At 39.9% G+C, this 23,622-nt stretch overlaps 1 protein-coding gene across 8 annotated transcripts in view; it reads left to right on the top strand.

Moving 5' to 3' along the window:
• The window catches only part of znf536 (zinc finger protein 536), a 232,449-nt gene that overhangs the window by 147,624 nt on the left and 61,203 nt on the right, over positions 1 to 23,622 (top strand). For all 8 annotated transcript variants that reach the window (XM_028014772.1, XM_028014777.1, XM_028014776.1 and 5 more), the window contains one exon: positions 20,638 to 20,796. In XM_028014772.1, the coding sequence (XP_027870573.1) occupies positions 20,638 to 20,796 (159 nt within the window). The remainder of the gene's footprint in view (positions 1 to 20,637; positions 20,797 to 23,622) is intronic.

Raw genomic sequence — 23,622 nt, 5'->3', positions numbered from 1 at the left:
ATGGAAGATTCAGTTGGGGAAGCTTAAGATTTCATTGTTTTGCTTTGACAACGTCGCCATGAGAGCCCGTGCAGCTGTTCCCCGCGCTCACAATGGCAGATTAATTAACACAATCATGTGGCGTTGGCTCGGGCTCAACAGCCAGGTCTGCTAAGGGATAGATAGGTAAATCCTATACATGCGTTTCCAGACTACCACTGAACGTTCTTGTGATGCTCTGCCATAACTAGATAGATTTGGTCATTGACTGGTCATCTGGAGGAATAAAATTAACTTTGTGTGAAAGGGGATCTTTCGCAAATTTTGCACTGATGTCAACTATTGCTGCATGCAGAATGAGAGCGTGTGCAGGTTCTGTGAATTTCAATGCCTCTCCGAACCATTTCTTCTCACTTCATTTAAAATTTAAATGGATACACAGAAGTAAAATGTGTCTTTTTCTCTGTTTGCATCCATATAAATATGTTAAGAGTGCGTGTGTGTGTTGAGGTAACGGTATGTCAGCAGGACGGGGTGCGGAGGTGTGTGTGTGTGTGTGTGTGTGTGTTTGCATATGTCTACTCGACACCACTGTCATCACGAGCCAGTTTGGAAAGCCGCTGCCATTAGATGGAGCTGTTCTAATTAAGATTCCGCTGCGGACCTGTCTCTCTTACTTACTCTTACTCTTACTTCGCTGACATTTTAAACTGTCTATTATGCCACTTGGCTTTCAGGTGCAATGCTGTGTAAATGGCAAGTCAGGAAATTATGTATCTTTTACATACAGTTATCCGTCAGGGACAACGTGGCGGTGAGGGAAGTCTGGGCCCAGTTTTAAAAAACGTTGATAGATCCTGAGGTTTTTTAATCGCTGTTGATCGTACGACTCACTGTACATCCTTAGTGTTTTCTTTCTTCTTTAGATGGTTCTCCTCACCAGCGAGTGCGTACATTCCCCGTTAACATTACACACGAACATGACCGCGGTTTGTCAATATTTTACCCTTGGCCCATCCCCTGTGTTGATATAATGATCACTTAACAGTCAAGAGTAAGGCGAGGAGGAAATTAGGGCGTCGGCAGCAGAGAGGACAACAACACCGAAGCAATTATGTTTCTTTCAGCCCAAGCATTCCCACGTTAATGAAATCCCTTATCGTTAGGGAAAGATGAAGGTGGGGAGGGGAGGACAGGTGTACAAAATGTACGTTGTTCATTTATCTTATTCTCTGAAATGAACGAAAGGAGCGGTGAGAATAATATAGAGATAAACTCCAGGCAACAAGTGTGTGTGTTTTTTTTTTTCCTTTTCCTTTCCCCCATGTTGCTGGCCATGCATTTTGGAGTGACAGAAGAAGCAGTGAAAAGAGCAAACAGTTTGTGAGGCAAATGAATGAGAGAAGAGGACGGAAGTGCACGGTGTATCGCTTCACAACATCTTCCTAAAGGACAAATCGAAGACACTCCCCATGCTAGCATTTAAAGTATTTACCTTCTTGCAAAATGTCTGCCCTTTTCCTTTGTAGATGAGATCAGTCAGTCTTGGAAAGTCACAGAGATCCAAGTAAAGACCTTTTGTCAAACTGGGAGTTATCAGGGTTGGTGTAATTGGGTTTCTTTTTTGGAAGGAAATTTATTTTATTTTATTTATTTATTTTGCCTTAAGAAAGTATTTGATTTGTTTCCGTGTTTGTTATGAGGAAATTATTTTTATAGACTTTGGTGTGAAGCAAAATGTACAGCTCATGAAATGTATAATATTTCAGGGGAAATTAGGAATCCACATTTTTTGATGCACAATAGAGCAAAGGGTTAACCAATCTCATTTAAAACTAGTCCAATCCTAAAGTGTTTCTGATACAAAAAAAAAATCTCTTGTGGTTTCAAAAAATAAAAGTTTTAGAAATCACAATGATTGTTCAAGCTTAGTATTTAAAATTTTGAACAAGAGATGATGAATTTCAGACCAAAACCAATGAAATAGCTCTTTAGTTTTTGGCCAATACGACGTGATAAATAAGAACGACTGTTGTCTCTATCGTTCTTTGGTAACCGACAGTTTCAATACAAATCAATAACTACTTTTCTGTTGCTTCAAAATAAGAGTCTGATACATCAACACAACAGGATGTGGAGTTTAAAGTCCTTCCATTTCAACAGAACATAATATTGGCAAAAAGTTACTTCACCAAATGAAATTACTGCTAACATACTTCACTCAGACATTTCAATATCTTATGATCTAATTAGATCTCACCAGACTCAAAGTAGCTTTTGATTACAATGAACTTGTTCTTCATTCCATAATGGTTGTTATGGGTTATGGACTTTGGGATATGGGTTCTGGGTTGCATGGTGACCTTTTGACCTAATTTTAGATTGTAGGAGGAGTTCACCCTGGACAGGTTGTCAGTACATCAGAAGGCGAGAAGAAATATGTGTAAATTAATTTACATTTATTCTGTAATTACCATCATATGTAATGTCAAGTAAACTTTTAAACTTTTTTATCCACATTTCCATGTATTTTATTTATCCAAACAACCTAAGATTTAATTTCCATGAGTCCTTCAAGGCAAACCATGCAGTTAAATGAATGTATGAAATAATTTATACTGTACTTTATGAAGGACATGGAGTAATATTTTCTGAGATATTCTTACTATACAGAGATTTTCCATCCATCCATCCATCCATCCATCCATCCATCTATTTTCTAACACCCTTGTCCCTTAGTAGGGCCGGGAGGTGCTGGTGTCTATCTCCAGCTAACGTTCCGGGCAAGAGGCGGGGTCACCCTGGACAGGTCACCAGTCTGTCGCAGTGCAACACAGAAACAGACAGGACACAACCATGCACACACACACTCACACCTTGGGAGAATTTAGAGAGACCAATTAACCTAACAGTCATGTTTTTGGACTGTGGGAGGAAGCCGGAGTACCCGGAGAGAACCCACGCACGCACAGGGAGAACATGCAAACTCCATGCAGAAAGACATAGAGAGATTTTACGACTTCAATTTCAAAGCATCACTTTTTTGGTCGATTGGCTGTTTTTGTCAAGTGTTGAAAAAACTATGAGAATGCTGAGGTGTATCTTTAACTAGTCACTGCCTCTGCAGACACATGATTGATACCATCTACTGTCCAAAGCATCCTACCGCCTAAACCATTGTGGGTCCTGGAGGGCCGGCATCCTGCACGTTTTAATTGTATAATGGCTCGTTGGATAATGTATATTGGTAATAACAACCTTTTCAGCTTGTCAATGTTCTTCTTAGGTCTTCTCATGAGCCATTATTGGATCCAGGTGTGTTAAACCAGGAAGAGAACTAAAACATGCAGGATGTCGGCCCTCCAGGACCCACTTTGGGCACCACTGGTCTAAACCTTACAGCAACTAACTAGATAAACCTTAGTTTCTTTTGGCGATTCTGTGAACAAGTTACCCTCATATCTGGAGAAGACATTAAATATCTGAGTATGTGAAGTTGCTAAATGGCTCATCTTTTCTAGATCATCTCCTAAAGAAAGCAATAGGAAACATTTTTTGTCATAGGTATGACATGTCAAGAAAATCCGAGCTCATCCCACTTCCCCATGCTGGAGATTTTAGTTTAACAGTAATAATAAATAAAGTTATCTTTAAAATGAATCACTCAAGTGACATCAGGGCCCAACAGTAGACTTAAGTGTCAATAAAGTTAGTTTAACAGTAATAATAAATAAAGTTATCTTTAAAATGAATCACTCAAGTGACATCAAGGCCCAACAGTAGACTTAAGTGTCAATAAAATAAATCTGGTTGTGTGTGTTGTTTTTGTCTCATGCAAACTTTGCTTTAATTCTACTTTTTTCTATCTAATCATAAGAAATCATAGTCAGTCAGAGAGATTCATGAAACAAGAAAAGCAGGTTTCCTGGAAAAAGAGGAAGTTTCCAGCCTGCAGATTTATAAAAATAGCTGAGACTATTTTAAAGCATGAAAGTTTTAAAAAATTAAATCTAAACATTTTGAGTAATTTGATAAGATTCAAAGTAAAATACTTATATTAATATTGATTTACTTGTAATAATACTTACACTTATATTTGTGAGAACACTTATAAGAAAAACAAGCAAATGTAACTTTGGTATCAAATAATTAGAATAATAGATTATTCTTGGTTTCTTTTCAGAAAACATCTGTAATAACTCACATTAAGATTATAATAAGAATAATTAATAAGTTATGGTTATAAAATTATAAATGAATGCTAAATCAGAGAAGCTAAAGAAAATAAATGTGATATAAATGTGATTTTGACATTGAACTTGAAATGGTGTAAAAGGTTATAAAACTGCAATTAAACATCACTGATATGTTGGAGGTAGATGGTAGGTGAAAGGTGACAGGCTAAGGGAAACAGGGGAACTAACAGGAGAGCAGAGATGATCAGCACCTTATTTGGACATAGGAGGTTGAGCAACCCTGAGACATTGGCACAGACATCATGACATGATGTCTCTTAAGACAGTGACGGATATGAGATCATCTGTCTAAGCAGACAGATAAACCCTATATAAGGTGGGTGCAAAAGAGGAACCGTTCGTTGGATCCTCCGGGCAGCTTCGAGCCAAGATCGAGATGGACAAAGAACTCTGCAGCTGAAGAAGAGCCGGGGCCACAGAGACGAAGACTGTCCCGCTCATGGAGACCAACCCGTCAGGCCCACAATCTGTGGCTTCGAATCACACTTCTCTCATCGGCTGGGTTCAGACCCCAAAGACAAAGATGAAGACAAAGACAAAGGCAAAGACAAAGAAGAAGAACTGGTGCCTTTTTTCCTGCCAGCACCAAGTCCTGTGTGACCTCAGCATCCATGCGGAGAGGAGGCTCATCAGACCTGCGGAGATCCTGGCCTTCATCGATCGGCGTCTTCCTCCTGCTGCAACACCTTCTTCATCATCAAGCCAGGTCTGGGGTTCGAAACACCAAACTCCGTCCGTCTCGCTCTAAGGTTCCTTTTTTAGTACTCAGTATCAGCAGTAGGGAAAGATAGACTAGATGATTGATTTTACTTATTTGATTATTTCTGCTACTGAATTAAGCTGTACTGACCCTTGCAAAAATGCCTTACTAATAAAATATTTAGCATAAAGAAAATCTAAAAGATGTTGTGGACATTCAGTTAATGAGTCACCTTAAAGTTCTTTGATGGTTGTAAAATAGCTGTGATGTTTGATTCTGGAGAGGAAAAAGTGGAAAATGTTTTTAGGTTGCTGGTAGCCCATATTTAAAACAACATCCTTGGGACTCGCCCGAGTTACTAAAACCTACCTGGTTCAATAACAAATGCAAGTTGTAAAATAGAGAACGAGCGACCGTTAACAGGTGTGCTCTGTGAAACTAGTTGGCTGTAGGCTGCTCAGTCTGGCTAATTCACAGGGGGAAGAAGGGTGGGACACCTGGATGTAGGCCGTCAGATAACCAGGCGAATCGTTTCTCGAAACCAGCTTAAACAGAGTTTACTTCAGTTCTGGACAGGGTAAATCCCAGCAGATTTAGGAAACTCAACGGACCCGTTAGACGGAGAGCTGGTAGCACATCTCCCCTCTCAGAAGAGGAAGTACGAGAGTGAGAGAGTAGAGACAGAAAGGAGGGGGGGGAAGTTGCGCAACAACAGACACCAACAAGCAAATTTTACAAACTGAATACAGACATCTTTATTTTTTACAAAATGTACCTGTCAGATTCTAACGTTGCACACAAGGATGCAATCTATTTTATGAAAACTGTTGACGAAAAACAAAATATCAGCAATAATAAAAAAAAAGAATCTCTCTATAGAACACAGCTTGAGTGAGCTAGTTTTGTTTTTACTAATAAGCATTTCTTTCTTAGAGTTCTGAATGCTAAAGTAAATAAAAACTATAATCTAAATCAATTTTTCTCATCTTATGCTGTTAAACATTAAAATAACTACAGGGGCTCCTCTGGTATCATTTTCCACATGGTAAGCCCTCCCCCACTTTACATTAAGCCCTCTGTTGATAGACAAGTTTTATCATTTTTCTCTAATAAGGTTCAGACCATTAGGAATACAATTACCCCTCCCTCTCATATTCTCCCTGACCTTGGTTACAAAACACCCGCACCTTTGAAACATTTAAATTAGGTAACAACCATTTATTTAACTAATATAAAAAAATGTTGCCTTGTTGGACAAAAGATTTCTCTCCAACTCATTTCCCATATTAGTAAAAACATACTGCTTTTTCCATCATTTTTAATAACTCACTTTGGTCATATACTTTCAATCAGCCACAGGGTTGATAGTTCTCTTAGAGAGGCATGTGCCCACCTGTGTGGACTTCACTGTCCTTTTTGTGTAGGAGAATTTGAAAAATATGTATTAAGCAGACCACTAAAAATATGATGACACCAGACGCTTTGATACAATTCATAATTCAATCAGATTTCAGTCATGCATTATCTCAACTCTTTAGGACATTTATATTACGTATTTCATCAGCTTGTTGAGCGCAGTTCCAATTGCTTTTTGTTAACAGTGACTTGAATACCTCTGTCCATCTTACCTTAGAACTCACACTTCACCTCTAAGTTCCACCTACCCATCCATCGTCTATACCCAGATGAGCCTTCAGGGCTGTTGGAGAGCCGGTCTTCATCTCCAACAGTCAATGAGCAAAGGGCAGTGATACATCTTTGACAGATCAGCTGGTCATTTAGGATGTTTTCACACCTGATAGTCTGGTAGACTTGGTGCAGCTGGGGACCAGAATTGCTACATTTGCAACATTTTCATCCAGTGTGCATCTCTTTTAAACTGCACTGCACCTACCAAACCATTTGAAAAACCTTGTTCACCCACTGAAGAACCACTGAAGGAAATGACACAAGAACCTCTGAAGAAGACACTGAGCACAACTTACTTTTACATGGAATGTACACAAAAATCCAATAGATACACACATTTGTTTTGGTTGTATTTATGCTTTTGGAGTGGTGTGGGGTCTCCTTGGAATTTAAATAGCATTCAAACCTCACCAGTCATCACTTCATTTGTTGGCAGGCCACAGTTTGATTTTTTGAGAATTTGAGTATGCATTCACACCTCCCCACACAAACTAGACTTTCTAGGCAAATGAACTAGAGTTCAATTAAACGAAACAAAACTGCTGTTAGTGTTCCTTAACAACTAAAACTTTATTACACAGAAATATATCAGTCTGTAGACAAATAAAAATTGGTAACTTTACACAATTATTAATCATTAATGGTTAAATTGTCTTTGCTGACAAGTTTTAACAGATAAAGTGAGTGATTACAATAATTAACCAGGGTGACATCCTTACTGACCATGTCTTCCTGCATTTCATGCCCTGTTCTGGAATCTAGATGGTAACTTTATCGATTTTAAGTGTGGTCCAGTACATATTACCAGTGTATAAGTCTAATTTAATGGCAATTTATTTCAGCTCTGTATAGCCTACATTCTTTACAGGTGCATTACGGTATATTTAGGAGCTTTTTCTTGAAACAAGTGAGGAAGAAATTACCCACACTCTCCGGGGACAGGGCTGCTCCAGCTGCTGAGATATGTTTAAAGTTGAATAAATTTCTCAGCCATTGTTACAGTAACTGCTAATAGCGGCGTTGAGCTGAGGCGACCTAATGTGTGCTTCAGGCTGTTAGATTCCTTTCCGTCACCGCTGTAAAAGAGGGCTATCTGATTGGTAACAGATCTGGGGCACTGGGGGTTTGGTCCTAGCTCGTTGGATTTAATGACCAATTTCCTCAGCTGCTTCATGCCACAAGCAGTTAAACGACAGTCAAGGTGCCCAGAGGTTCCCCACCATAGGACTTGGGGGAGAACAGAGTACACTAGCTGTAGAGACAGAGTGAGTAATTGAGAGCGACATACCCTGGCTACCAGACAGCAAATCAAAGCCCATTTCCTCAGCAGGAACTTAACTACCATCCAGCATGGTCTCAAGTCAGATTTTCAGTCCAGTCCAGAGATCATTTCACAATCAAGTGTTGGAAATCACTTCTGATAGTAGTCATGCTTTCCATAGCCACAGCAGAAAGATATAGGACTGGAAGATAGCAGCCTGTCTCAAAACATGCAGAAGTGCCATACTATGGGCTCCTACTACCTTTCTAGCATGTTAATTCCTATAGAAGATCTGACCCTGGCTTGTTGTTATAATGAAATCATCAGGACTTGATGAAGAAAGTTATTAATTTCAGCTTTGTAGTATTTAGTGCATAACAAAAAGACACTCGACCTTCTCCACAAGTGCAGTGATTGTGTTCAACCCACAGGGAGAAACCTAAAACAGCCACACCAAACTTTCACCAATAAAAACTTCATCATGCTCTGTGCTATCAAGCTGATGATAAATTATTAATATCCACAATCCTCCAGCCTTGATATGACTGCTTGGATGTAGAAAAGCAGGCAATTATGTGCTACTCTGTCTTTTGGGTTTTGGCTGCCTCCATCTCCGGCCTTCCTCTGCTTCTGCATGCACAACGCTCCGCCATAAATACATAACAACTAGTTCGTCTAACTCGCCACGAGTTCTCATTGAGCCCCTCTCAGTGCAGATATCCCGATCCAGATTAATTTGCAATTAGTCTTGAGTTGTTGAGCCTCCGTAAGATAAAGGATTCCTGCTCCAATTTCATTCGCCCCAAACACTGACAAACTCCTAACAAGAACTAACGCTCGTACACTTGATAAAAATAGCTTAAGCTTGGACTTGTTTGTTTGGAGACAAATGCTACATGCATTTGTCGGAGGGGGCTTGGGTGATATTGGAGCACAGAGTAAATGAGTTGGGCTAAAATAAAACTTGTCATTGTGTCTTTCTGGACCCTTGTCTCTAAAGGGTGGTGATGGTAGGGTGTGTGTGCGTGTGTGTGTATGGCATTGGGGGAAGTGGGAGGTGGCATCGGGGTGTTGGTGATTGGCAGCCCAAGACTCGCAGCAGGTTCTGGAAGGTTGTGTTTTAGCTACTGGACGGTTCTTTTAGTATTCTGTGAGCATTTATACAAATTTAAGAGACAGCAGACACTATGTGGAATGAACTTAAATGTTCTCTAAATGTTCTGGTGTTTGTGTATTGTTTCCTTGTGAAATATATTGTGCATTTTATCCATTTACAAAGACAGGGGATATAGACAGTAGGGTGAAAGTGGGGTGGGGGGGCTTGAGTCTATTAATAGTTGAGTCATCAGTGCCTCAATGTTCCAAAATGGCAAATTGTTAGATCCCCAATGGTGATTATTACTTGCTGTCAATGACCTTCATAACAAATTAAAATTATGCGACTGGGACAAAGCGTGCTCTTTAATAGGCGTTATGCATGGGATTGTGTGTGGGTGTGTGTGCATGTGTGTGTTGGCGTGTGCATGCAAATGTGTGTGTTATGGATGTGGAGAGTCAGTGAATGAGAGAGTAGCATTTAAAAACGCAGCTTCCTTTGCTAAAAACAGAGGCTGACATCATCTCATAAAACAATCAACGGTACGAAATTATGTGAGATTTGCTACATTTTGTGGCTGTGTACTAAAATTTCAAATTCATATTAGAAAATGAAATAACACATTGACTCCCTGTTGCTTTGTGCAATCTATGTGACAATATCAGAACCTTCCGCACTTGCTAGGTAGAGTAGGTAGGGGGACGGTGACTGAACTCTCTAGCATGGTAATTCTGAGTGTAACACCTCTACTTCAGCACCTTCCCACTTACAAGTGTGACCAAATAAAAATGTCAATTGTATACAGTGTCATGTAACAAGACGGTGTGAGAGAATTTGTACCATCTAAAACAAAATTGTGTAAAATCTGTAAAAGTGTATTTGAGTTCCCAAGAGAGCCTGACAACAATCGTAATCACTTGTGAAGACATGGGCAGAGTTTTGGATCCACATTTCAGCAGACAATAGTAAAACGTACATACAAAAATAAATAGGTGATGCTAGCAAATTGTCGCTAAAGTAAAATCCATCAAATACTTCTTCACTTTAAGTGTTCGTTTTTGGGGTGGAAACATCTGTACCACGTTTGGTGTCAGTTGAGCTTTGAGTTCCACTTTAGCGGGAAGTCCACATACCTTTAGGGATAATTTATTCAAATGTAGCAAACTGCTAATTTAGTTACACGGTATCCCTTCAGAATAAAGGTTTTTGTTGCTTTGGTCCTTTTCCATACATGTTGGGCGTGAGGTGGCGCTTCCCCTTCCAGCAGAACAACAACCATAAGCTTGCAGCCAGATCTACAAATAGAATGGCTAAGACCAAATCAAATCCATGCGTTAGAATAGCCTAGTCAAATCCAGACCTAAATTAAACAAAAGATTTGTGGCAAGACTGGGATGTTTTGTTCACAAATCTCCTTAATCAAATTTGACAGAAGAATGGTCAAACATTTCAGTCTCCAGATGTGCTCAGCTGGTAGAGACACACCCCAAATGACCACATAAATACATGCCACACTATTCAGATGTAGCTTTTTGTTTACAGTAATAATATGATACTTTGTATTGTATCACATAAAATCTCCCCAAAGTATTTGGTTGAAAAGTGAATATGTGAAAAGGTTAGAGAGGTATGACAGTTTCTAGAAAGATTGACAGAATTGCTCCAGTATCACCTAATCAGGAGCCTAATGCATTTAATCATTAAAAAAAAATAAAAGCCTCTTTTCTGCACCAGTGGTACATTTAGCAGTGGTGTTCCTCCCTGTGTGTGTGTGTATGTGGCGATTGAGTCATACACACTGGTGGAGGGATGCTTCCAGCCCCAACATAAATCGTCTCACTTCATTTTCTGAGACACTGGGCAAGCTCATAGCAGAGGAAACAGGACACGTCCCGGGTCTGTGGATTTACAGCCGGCCTGGGCTGCAGCCCGTCTGACTCACACACACAAACAATCACGCAGTGTGTGTATCCATGACATGGATTTACCCACCGTGGAATTCCCTCTCCGAAGAGACCTTGTAAAAAGTCTTCATCTCCTGTAGTAATATATGTCTTTAAGAGTACATTTATGCTCCCGAGCTATCGATTGCTGTAGCTACATCCCTCACCAGATAATTACTCCACCTTAATATGCATCCTTAATGAGGCCTAATTGATTCATTTTCATTGACCGAGAGTAACACCACTAATGGCTGTGGTGTGCAGAGCATTGATGCCCTGTACAGTATAGACTCTGACCAGTGCCAGATGGATTAAGGGTGGGATAGAAATGGTGGGACTGTAGCTGAGTTTGATGATTGGCCTATTGTGCTTGCTGTTGAGTTAGCACGCTCAGGAATGAATAGGAAATCAATGGCTGCTAAGGGAGGAGTTCTATTTAATTCAGCGTTAAAGAGACAGTGCAACAGGGTACTTGTCATTTTTAGGTGTGCACACTGCTGCCTTTTTTTGGGATTCCTATTCCTTAAACTTCTCCATCGCATATTCGGAGCTCCTCACTGCTCGTTCATATTTTCTTCTATTTTTTCTTCTTAAACATCCTTGTAACTCCATACGTCCTCTCAAAGGGGCTCTTCCCTTCCATTTGCTCTTTCTGTTTATGCTTTTAACTTTTCTCATCCCTAATGCTCTCCTCTCCTCTCCTCTCCTGGCACGACCCTGCAAACAGCAATCCAGCCGTACCCTGGTAAGCGAGGCAGCAAGCTAGTCATCCTTCACTAATGGTAACCACACCACTTCCTGCCAACACAGACTGAGAGGGGACATGATGAATATACACCCTGATTATTATAGCATTACACACACAAATGCGCACACCAATTGTGTGTGTGTGCACGCAAACACACACCCCTACACACTAGTAATTGCTTTTGTCTTCATGTCCTAAAAGACACCTACCTCTGTCCCCATCTGCCGACTCTTGGTCTCATGCATACATGCAAGCAGTGGTGGACAATGCACACACATACAAACAAGTAAGTACCTCACAAGCACTCCAATGCTCACAGACCCTCAAGCATCATCCACAGCCTCTCAACGGGGCTATGATCACCCTGCTAGAATGATAAAGTTAGTGAGACATCAGTGCTCCCTCAGATGTTTCTATGAGCATGGATGTGTGACTCTGCGTGTGTGTGTGTGTGTGTGTGTTTCTTTTTCCAATGCTCTTTGAAGCCTGAAACAGACTTGAGTATGGGTGGAAAACAAAGGTGGGCCAGTGCCAGGGAGAAACTTATGGCACCATTCCTCTTCTCCTAGCTGGGCAGAGGCATAGCCCTTTAACTGAAGGAGAGAGCCACCTTCTGTCGGCCGGGGGGTGGTGGTGGGTGAAGAGAGAAGTGGCAAGAGAGGAGTGGAGAAAAGAATGCATATTTAAAAGGAAAAAGAGGAAGAAAAAAAAGGCTCACTTCACAATTTCCGCCAGGTTCCAGGCTAGGATTATTCCTCCTTTTTTTTTTTTTTTTTACAAACCAAGTGCGGCTCTAAAGCTATTGCGGAGAACCTCTCTGCCCTTTACGATCCATTTAAAACAGAAAAAAGGAGAACTGATAATCCCTGTGTTTCTTTCTTCAGCATCCATCCTCTCTTTCTCTCCCTCCCCATTTACAACCGCAGCCTTTAGCGCGGGTGTTCACTAATAAATATAAATGTTTGTGATTAGCATCTCTGCAGCACAGGTGCATGTTTGTTGCGAGGGGAGGCTTGTTCATTAATTTTCAGCCATGAAAAGTGCAGTGCGCCATGAACGGCGAGTCCAAATCGCACACACTGATAAATGAACGCACAGATTGTTAATGTACCATTGTAAGGCTGCTGCCTCCACCAGCTAAAAAAAAAATAAAAAAAATAGGGGCCTGTTGCCAAAAGCAGCACACACACACGTGCATGCACACACATCGGTGTAGGCACACACAATCTGAGAGGTGTGGCAGGAACCTTTTCAGAGGTCTAGATGAAACTGAATGCAGCTTTGGTGTGTGTTTTTTTTAGTCGTATTGCCAAGGATTATTTTTGATTGTGAAGAAAAGACATCCCCTGGTGTGAGGCCTCTGGCTTGTGTTGTCTAATTAGATTTGGTAGAACTGGTATCTACAAGCAGTGATAAATCTCTGCATCTTAGTTAGCTTAGCTGCACAGATTGAACCATTAAGGAACTCTGTTAAAATATCTCTGATAAGGTGAACTTGTTTGGTTTTGTCTTAAGAATCCCTCTTGAAGCTCTTAATCCTGAAAGAATTCTTCTCCTCCCATCCTCTCCGCTGTAGCTTTCTGTATGCTCTAACCCCTGCTTGTGTGTTCCATCATCACAATCAGCAGATATTATATACTTTAATTAGATAAAGCATTCTGCGCCTAGCTGCGACCTTCAATATGTTGTTTTGGAGATACAGCTGCAAGTGTTGCATTCATGAGAGAAGAGAGAAATGCTGCTGAAGAGTAAACAAAGAAAAAATAAAATAAAATAAAATATCCGTCTTGGAAATGGGCTGTTTTTTTTTTTTGTTTTTTTTTCAGGAGCTGGAGAAATGTTTTATTAGGGGACCGCCGAACACCTGCTTTAAAATGTCGTTTCAACATCTCCCGAATGCCATTTTGCTTAATTGACTTGGAAATGGCCCAAATGTATTGCTGAATGCGGTCTAATTAATATTAATAATAAATGCCATTATTAACATCAAAGAACATCTGGTGCCCCTGTTTACCCCACCGCCTTATATGAAACACATTCTGCTGCTGTTTTAATCTCACAAACATTGCGGGGGTAAACAAAAACTGGCGTTCGCCTTATTTTTTTCTCTTTTTTCCATCTTTTTTCTTTTTTTTTTTTTGGCTCTCATGTTTTACTTGGTCTTACTTCTGCTGCCAGGAAGGGTCAGTAAGGAAACAACAAGTATGAGGTGAGGCGGCGTATAATTTAGAGCGTAAATGCGCTTTTGTGGTTGTTGCCCCCCTTACCTCGCCATTTTTATTTATTTATTTATTTCTCTTCTCGTGCTGCTGTTCTTCATTTAGACCTGCTTGCTGTAGTAATACCTCTGAGACTTATTTAATCCCCTGGAGAATTCCTATAGAGAATAAAGAAATAAATGAAATAATTAAATAAATAAATAAATAAAGTTGCATCTGCACATTATGGAGACCCTCGCATTAGGGCCTCCTCGGTACCCATAAATCAAGAGGCGAGTAACTTTAATCTAAAATTTCATTTAGCAGTCCTTGTCAGGTGGTAAAAGGAAGGGGGATAATGCAGCGGTGTTTAATGATAATTGGTGTTTGGTTAATAAATTCTGCAAGTTCAGATTGTGTTCTCGCAGTGGCTGGAATGCTAGCATCAGCAGTGTAACTAAACCTCAAATTGATTAACTTGCATGAACCAGACGCTCACAAAGATGGCACCGGTCCAAATCAAAAAAAAAAAAAAAAAAAAAGAAACAGAATGAAGGGAAGGGGTGCTGGGAGGTGTGTGTGTGTTTGTGTGTGTGGCGGAGGGAGCGTTAGGGGAGAGAGAGAGAGAGAGAGAGAGAGAGAGGGAGCACAAGCAAGCATCAGGCCGGATGGTGTTTTGTTGCTCTGGTGTAAGGAAATCAAGTCCCCCCGGGCACATTTTTAAAAGCCTAATGCCTTTCAAATGATGTCATCACGTTTTACTCTTTCTCTCTCCCCTAGCACCCTCCCGCTCACCCAATCTCTCTTAATATCTTTTCCCCCTTTTCAAACTGTTTCCGCCACCCTTCCACTGTGCACGCACACACACAAACACTCGCCCTCTTACCCCTCTACCCCCGCGTCCCACCCTCCCCAATCACTTATTTGGCTGCAGAGAAAGGCGATGGGCTCCGACCGGAGTCATGTGACACATTAGAATAATGGCCGAGCAAAAAGCAAAAACATCTTGTGTTTTTATGACTGATGTGCTTTTTACCCCCATGTTTTATTTCCTGAAAGTGATATCACGCTAATCAAAACCACAGAGTGTTTAGAGTGCAAAGTGTGATTGAAAGAGCACCATTAAGGAACTGGCAACCCCGCCCCGCCATTGGCCGCCACCAACCGACCTGCATCCCTGGCACCATGCACGCACTCAGTGTTGTCGGTTGCATTTGAGATTTTTGTTGATGTTCTGTTGTTTTTTTTGTTCATGTTAATGGGAACAGGGTGTGGCCGCCGGAAAAAAAGGAGGAGGCAGCCCGGCCCTACCCGCAGGAACACGGACGCGCGTGAAGATCCGCGTCGATTTAAGCGTGCGTCAGTCAGTCAGCTGCCAGGCGAAGCCTCTGAGATTCCGGCGACTCGAGGTCAGCGGGGAGCGAGGTGTTCCGCGCGCACGCTCCTGTTTTGCACACTAGCGCCAGCCCGTTTAGTCAGAGGGGAAGTGTGTGTTCACGAGTGTGAGTGCAGCAGACAGCAGGCAGAGTGACTGATACTCAGCCTGCCTCCCAGATGGCCTGCTCAACTCTGCTCCAATCTGATCTCAGAGCCTTTGTTCTGGCATGTTCCATTACGACGCCGTGACACTGGTAAAGACAGAGGGGAGAGGAGCTGGTCTCAGATCAGATACAGCTAAATTATACATGTATATTTTTTTTCTTTTTTGTTCCCCCCTCTGTGCGACTCTTGTACTAGCACAGTCACAGTTTGGCATTTGTCATGTTTTTTTTCTTCTTCTTCTTTTTCTTCTTCCTGTGGTAGAGGGAAGAGAGCGCTTTATAGATAATAAATAAAAACTCATTCAATGGGTTTAAGCTTTTTATTTTTTTGTAAGAAAAACGGCTTCAATATTAAATTTAAACAAATTTTTTATATTTTCTATTTTTCATCGAGACATGGTTTTTTTGTTGAAGCAAAGGCTTAAAAAAGCCCCAGCTGACACATATAACAGCTACTCAGCAGGAAGTTTTGACATTTGGAGATTTTAAAGAGATTTAGATGAGTGAGAACTTATAGATGCTGAATTTAAAATATAAGTACATCAAGTAAAATTCTTGGTCTGTTTCAGGGGCCAGAAGGACATCAGGGTTAGAAAGAGACATTGTATTGATAAAATTTAAGGATTTTGCTGATAAGGCCTGTTAAAAGAAATATTTATCAGATGTTAGCAAAAATGTAACCATTTCGGCGCAATAATGTTGGGATTTGGGTTAATCTATTTTTTCTAATGTCTTTCCAAGAAAATGCAAAAACTTGGTTATTTAATATATAAATATTTTGTATTTTAATAATATTTCAACTTATCTTCCATCTTTCTTCCCCAATAAAAAGCAAAAAATAAATCTGCGTCAACTAGCTGTGCCAGGAGGATAAATTCGTTTGAGTTTTGGGTTGCAGTCAGGGGCCTCAAATGGCACCAGGGCCAGACTTTGGACACCCAAAGTCTAATTGTCCATTTGTCTTGCGGGGATTAAAGCTGTTAACTTGTCTCTTTGTATTTTAATGGCTTCACACTGCTTTTTTATTTCTTTTCAATATAAAGTTGAAGAAAAGTAAAGAGTGTGAGGTTTTCCGAAGTGAACAATGTAAAATTAAAGATCGGTAGTTGTGGGCCCCTCTCGCTGGTGACAGTCACTGTAATGTTGTGTCTGCTGCAGCAAACCTTTGCATAAATAAAGGGGGGAGAAAGCAAGTGAAAATCAATAATCAGAGAGTAGTTACAGCTGGGTGTCAACAGATTTGACGCTCTCTCTCCCTGCATCACACACCCCGCTGTGAACGATGATGCCTAATATACAGTGTGACCTTCAAAATGTCATAAAAGTGTTGTGCAATAAAGTGTCAATATTTGTGGTTATATGGAGCAGGATGACTTTTACAGTAATTGGAACGGCCACGTTAAAGCTACGGATCAGTCAACTGATTAAAGACGTGCATGCCGGACGGCCGGCTTACTGCCCAGGAATGATGGGCGCTCACGTCTTGCGTGCGCGCTCACACACTCACCAAAAGGAAGTGCAACCAAACTTGTGTTGCTCTTTCTTTTTGTTTTTTTTTCTCTTGTAGCATTAGTGTGTGTGTGTGTGGAGACGTGCACGTGTATGAAGGTGTGTGGTTATGTGTGAAGCTCATTTATTATTGAAGGGCTGTTATATGCCAGGAGAGCACACTCTCATCCTCTCAGTAGTGTGTCTTCCTCTTACAGGAGCACTATTAACCCTGACACACAAGGACATGCTTGTCTGTGTGTTTGTGACAGAACCAGAGAGAGAGAGAAGCGCTCTTGTGGGCATGTGTGTGTGTGCATGGTGTGGGTGTATGTGTGTGTGTGTGGTCCAGTGTGTGCCCCTGCTTCTAATCTGTGTTTTGGATTTTTTAATTTTAAACCCCATCTGGGATGGGCAGGTGGGCCAGTGTCTGTTACACGATGCTGGGAACTGTTGCCAGAAAGGGATCTGTACAGTAGACCACTCAAAATATGTTTCTGAGAGGCGTCTATGGCTACAGTATGGTGGAGTCCTGGACGGAGCACTGGGGGAATTGTATTTGTTCTTATTTAATTATTTGTTTACGTACAGCCGCTGCTCTAAACATGTCTAAGTGAAAATGGCTGTTAATACATGAGGATGTGGGCAATATGGTCATATGTTAAATATTTTCAGATTTTCCAGTACGGTTTATGTGAATCATGCACTTATTTGTGTAGCAAAATAAAGGAATAGAATTAAAGAGAACTACATTATAAAATAAACATACTAACAGAATAACATTAAAATTCACAAAGGACACAAAAAAGACAATTTTTAAATATGCTGACGTAAAGAAGGAATGAACCTTTATCAGAATTTTTTTTTTTTAGTTCTAATTGACCACAGGTAATAATGCTTTTAAAGCTCATGTTGTTAGGTAGTTTGTTCCAGAGCAAAGGACCATTCAAACTAAACATTGCTAAGTGTTAGTACTGAGAGATTTAGAAGTATAAAGTTATGTCTCAGCGGGATTGATATGGTAAGATGTGTAGTGCATCATCTGAGCCAGGGAACCATACAGACTGAAAATACATGTGGTCTGAAAAAGCTGCCTTGAGGAACTCCATGTGACCTCTGTTCACTTCGATTTATAATTGAGAAATTACACAATGCTGGTCTGTTAGCACAGTGTCACACATCAATCAATCAATCAATCAATCAATCAATCAATCAATCAATCAATCATTCAGTGGATATGATTAACTGTCTGAGTGCAGTCCAGTTATTCTAACAGAATTTTTTACTTCAATATATTTCAGCCACATAAGTTTTTGTTTCTTCTGTTTACAACGTCAACACGTTTATCATCACTAGATTAAAAAAGAAATACCACAAGAAAATCATATTTGCCATTTCCATAAAACCGAAAATAACGGACAGACTCCAATGTCCCCTGAAAATAAGATTTAAATCTTAATCCGTGTTTTTACATGTGCTTTTACAGTCTGTTCATTGTACACAAATACGCCACACAAGCCAAACAGAAGCAGCTGGTATTTAGTATCTGTGCATTGTCACACATTTATATTTAGGCCGTCTTTCACTTTCAGTCGTGATAAGTGGCGTTCAGGCTGACAGCAGCCTGGTGGATGGAGTTGTGTGTTTAGTGTCAGCGTGGAAGAAGACTTGCTGACTTGGGTCTTTCTATTCTGTAAACCTTATTTGACTCTGCGATAGACGAGGGTGAAAAGGGGGTGGGGAGCGACAGAAAAGAAAAGTGTGGGCGTCTGTTCAAAAAAGCTTCTCATTGTGTTCGATTTTGATTCTTTTTTTTTCTATCTCCCCCCACCCCTCCCTTTTTTTTGGTTTTGTTACCGTTTCCTTACTTCTACCCAAAATCCTTTAGCAGATATTTTATGACTGCACAGTGTGCTTGGTGTGTCCCATAAATACAATATTGAAAGCATCAGCATAGTTTAAAAGTTCGTCATCAAACTTTTTGTGATAACAAAGGTCAGGAAAAACTCAACAAAATCAGCTTCACTATGAATATGTTGAACAAATTGTTTTAAGATGTTATTCCTCTGAAATGTTTGGTTTTCTTTCTCTTTCTCTTCATCTTGTTAACAATCCACTTTACTGTTTGCTAAAACCAATGCATCTAATTTTAATTGAGTATTTTTAATAAAATCTTAGGATAGTCATTCAAACGTTTCAATCCGATGTATGACTTAATTCAGTTGTGTGGTCTGAAAATTTGCATAAAGGCATATTTGCATTTTTTTTTTCTATTCAGACCTGTTAACTTCTATGGCATATGCTAAATTGAAGCCCTTGAACAAATCAGAAGAAATTATAGTGAATTTTCACAGCTTGATAATATTTATTGGACCCATTATGTGACATTTACTTACAATAGGCTTTGAAAATGTATGACAACTTCTCCAATTTGGATACGACATGTCCTGCCAAAGTAGATAAATGCAAAGATAAATGAAAGCATTTCAAAAATTTAAATATTCTTAATATCTTAGAAGAAAACAGATTATTTTTGTGGCTTCTTACTTTGTTTAATGCAAATACAAAATCTATATATGTGGGGTAGTGGCATCCAAATCTTTTGTTTTTAGATCAGATGCTTAGACATAATGGACGGATAGACAAAGAACTCACAAAGAATTCCAACCTCCCATACCCCCTCCCCCTTTCCCCCCCAAAATCAGTTCAACATTTTATTGTTCCTTTAAAATCTGTAATTTTGAAAATAATATTCAGTATCAGGTTTTATTCATGTACTCTGACTTCCATCACAACATATTAAACAGAACTTAAACAGATAACGTAGTTCTAATTTTACAGCTTTCGGACAAAGAAATATGTCAACAACAAATTTGTATGTTTTCCTATTTTCTTTTTAAGTTGGTTTTATTTGTTCTCATCCCTTTAAATTCAGCACATGACAGACTGCTTATCGTGGGTACAAGGCCAGTGTGTACAATCTGACGGTGACACCCTCACCTCAGATTATGCTGCTGTCAACACATTCCCAGGTTGTCGTCACTCATCTTTTAGATTCCTATTCGGGGGCTGATTGTGTTGATAACAGACTGCTGTTGCACTAAACTGTGCATCATCGTTTTTTGGCATGCGGAGGAAGTGGTGGAGGGCTGGGTCAAAACTGTTATCACCCTATCATATCTCTGACAGCTTCCTGTCAAAATCAGGTCGCAGGAAGAGATGCAAGGAGATCCTGCGATGCTGACAAAGCCAAACCGCTCTCTCTCTCTCTCCCTATCTTTTATTCTGCTTTCTTTTTGTCTGCCTTATTTAGCAGTTTTAATTCTCTTTGCCACTTAGCATATGCTTAATAGGACTGATGATGATGGTGAGGGTTGTGGGGGCAAAAAAGGAAGAAAAGCAGTGGGAGAGAGGGGTGTGGTGTCAGTGTTGGGGGTGTGTGGATGGTTGGGTTAAAGCAAGGTGGCGTCTCAGAGCCTTGGTGTTTCTAGAGAACCAGAAAAGTTTATGAACCATCAGCGTTCTGTCAGGGAGGGAAAAAAGCTCGGCTCGTGAGCTTGTTTGATGCGTTTGTGCTGTTTGCTCATTCAGCGCGGTAAAGGAGGGACAATGACGTACGAACGGCAGACAAAGACACAATAAAAAGTGATGTGATGTGAGGAGGGCTGGTTTGAAGTGGCTCTCAGCACAACATCCATTCACCCTCCCCTCCCTGTGCTGTCTCCGTGTTTACTCCAGATGCTGGGGAAGACTTGGCGAAGGCAGCGGTGAGCCTGCAGCCGCCTCCATCCCAGGTCAGGGAGCGGAGCATCGGATCATCCTCTAAGGACTGCCCCTACTGCGGGAAGTCCTTCCGCACCTCCCATCATCTCAAAGTCCACCTGCGGATACACACAGGTCAGTACGGTTAGCATCGTGTCAGGTGTGGATCGCTTTCCTTCACAATTAAACATTTATTGTACTTCATGCAAAATTTATGTTGCTACTTGTACTGACATTTCTTATGGGGTTAGATTGACATATCGGGTTCTGAATATTGGCCTAATCACATATTGGACGGCCTGTTACATGATGGATATGATGCAGATTAATCAATTCCATATTTTCCAAATGAGAACACAAGAAATCGTTGTTGGTAATGAATAACTGGAAAGAAAGGAAGAAGGAAAGAACAAAAGAAAGATTTTGATTTTAACAACACATTTATTTTTCAATGAATATACATTATGACATCAGAATTTACCCTAAGAAACAATCACATAAACATTGAGTGAAAAAGTAACTGTCCATAGACCACAGAATACACAACATTGTCAAAACATCACAGAATGAAAAACTCAAATTATTCATCACAGAAAAAAACAGAAACTTAATGTCTTTAACCATCAAAGTAAACATAGTGTCAACTTTTTCCCCTGTACTATTATTTATCTTACTTCTTCTACAAATATAAATGGAAACTTTTGCTTATCCAATCAGAAAATTTAAAAATCTCCACTTATCAGCTTACTTTTTTGAATAGCCTGCACCAAATATAAAAGCCACTTGAGACAAATAAACTCCACATATTTTAAAAACATCTTCCAACACTATAAGCAATGGCGAGAGTCACTTACATTCAAGACACATGTGAACATAGTTTCTATTTCCTGACATGAAGGACATGATTCAGTTGGATCTTTTTAAATTTTAGACACAAAACTGTTAACACTCTCTGCCCCATGAAAAGTTGCCCACTTCTTTCTTTACTCAAAGAAAGAAGTATAGAAAAAAATGACATTTTTATTTCAATTGTAATAGATTTTGTTTGCAGTTCAGTTCATCAAGCTTTTTAAAGTCTTTGAGAGTCACCTTGTTCATATTTGTATAGTTGCGTACCAGTACCAGTTTGGATTTTTGGTGAATGTAAATCTGTGTCTCAGCCAGGTCTCTGTATTCACACATTCCCTCTGGGGAGTTATGTCTGCATTCAGAGTGATTGCATGGACAGCAACCAGTGCTTTAACCCTAAAACTAAAGTTCTTCTACCTAAAGATAAGCTAGGATCACAGTCCAAGTAGATTCCGTTTTAAAAATTTAATTATTTGGGGACAACCACAAATTATCCAAAATGGTGGTCCACCTAATTCAACTGATTGGGGAAGCAGATTTGTCGGAATACAGCCAAGAGGCCCGTAGCATCACTGGAGGAGCTGCAGGGACTCACAGCTCAGGTAGGAGAATGTTTTAACAGGACTACTGTTAGGCTTGTCCATCCATCCATCCATTTTCTGTTCACCCTGTGTCCCAAAGGGGCCGGGAGGGTTGCTGGTGCCTATCTCCAGCTACGTTCCGGGCGAGAGGCGGGGTTCACCCTGGACAGGTCGCCAGTCTGTCCTGTTAGGCTTGTACTACTCCTTTTTTTTTTTTTTACAGAGGCAAGAGGAATTGCTGAAATAAATCCATTACAAGACAATGTGGCTCTGGTTTAGATCAAAGCATATTCACATGTGCTAAAGAATTAACAAAGACTTTAATCTGCAGATATTACCCAGCTGATAGAGACACAACCCAAAGTCTTACACACTGCAGTGGGATGAATAAAAACACATGCCTGGTTTTATTTTGATGAAATAAAAAAGCCAAACCAAATGTCATTTTCCTTCTACATCCCACTAATGCTCAAATAAAATGAATTGAAGTTTTGTAGTTTTAATGTAGAAAAATATAATTTGAGGGTGGAGGATTTTTTGTAAGGTGCTGTACTTTTGCATATGAGAATATGGTGATATGGTGAGGCTTAGGATCGGCCAGGAATGTTTTAATATATTGTTAAAGACATTTAGGTTGCTATACACATCTACATGTTTATACCTGACAAAGTATATTGAAATACCATATAGATATACATGATGCCATAGATTGTAATATTTTTAACATATAATAACCTTTACATTTAAGTTTCTAAATTTGAGTTTTTAGCATTAGATATATGTACCAGACTGTTGCTAGGTCTCCCTTTGACGCAGAAATGACTTACAAATTAGATGTTCTTAATATATTTTAGTTATTACTAAAGACTCTAGGCTTAATATTGTACACTAGTTGATATTATATGAACATGTAATGGAATATTGTGTCTTTTAAATATAGAATGGTAAAATGTGTATGCTGGAAAGTGTTGCTTTTAAATTCAGCTCAGCCAAAGCGGAAACTATAGGTACAGAATGCCCCATAAAGGCAATAAGCTGCAGGTTTCACTGTTAACATTTGAACAGAAATGGCCAAAATCCCTTTACCATTCACCGATGGCACTTTACTCATGTTACTCCTAAAGCTCAAACTGCAAGGGGACATGAATTTCAATAAGACCATAAGACAGAAGAAAAAAAAAGATAATTGAGAAGCTGGAACAAGATTTAATTTGTTGTACTTTTGTTATGTAATTGAGTTTTAACATTGGATAATCTTGAAAATCCAGATTGAAGAAACTTTACCTGACCATCCTGCAGGGCATTTACAAACAGGCTCATTTGCATGGAGAGAACTAAGTAACCTACATTTGCCTGGCCAAAGCATTATTGAGCAAGGCATTAAGATCCTTACCTACAGCTTACCTGGATCACCTCAATAGGATTAAGAAGGTTAAGAGTTCAACTGAATACTCACAATGGAAATACATACTGCATCATAAAAGGGTTCACACTCTTGCTAAAATGCCTGTTTTTTCTAATATAAAAAAAT

The sequence above is a fragment of the Xiphophorus couchianus genome, chromosome 4 (genome assembly GCF_001444195.1).
Source record: "Xiphophorus couchianus chromosome 4, X_couchianus-1.0, whole genome shotgun sequence".
In the NCBI taxonomy this organism is placed as follows: Eukaryota; Metazoa; Chordata; class Actinopteri; order Cyprinodontiformes; family Poeciliidae; genus Xiphophorus; species Xiphophorus couchianus.
The sequence above is the reverse complement of the archived record's forward strand: the minus strand, read 5'-3'. Positions and strand labels throughout refer to the sequence as shown.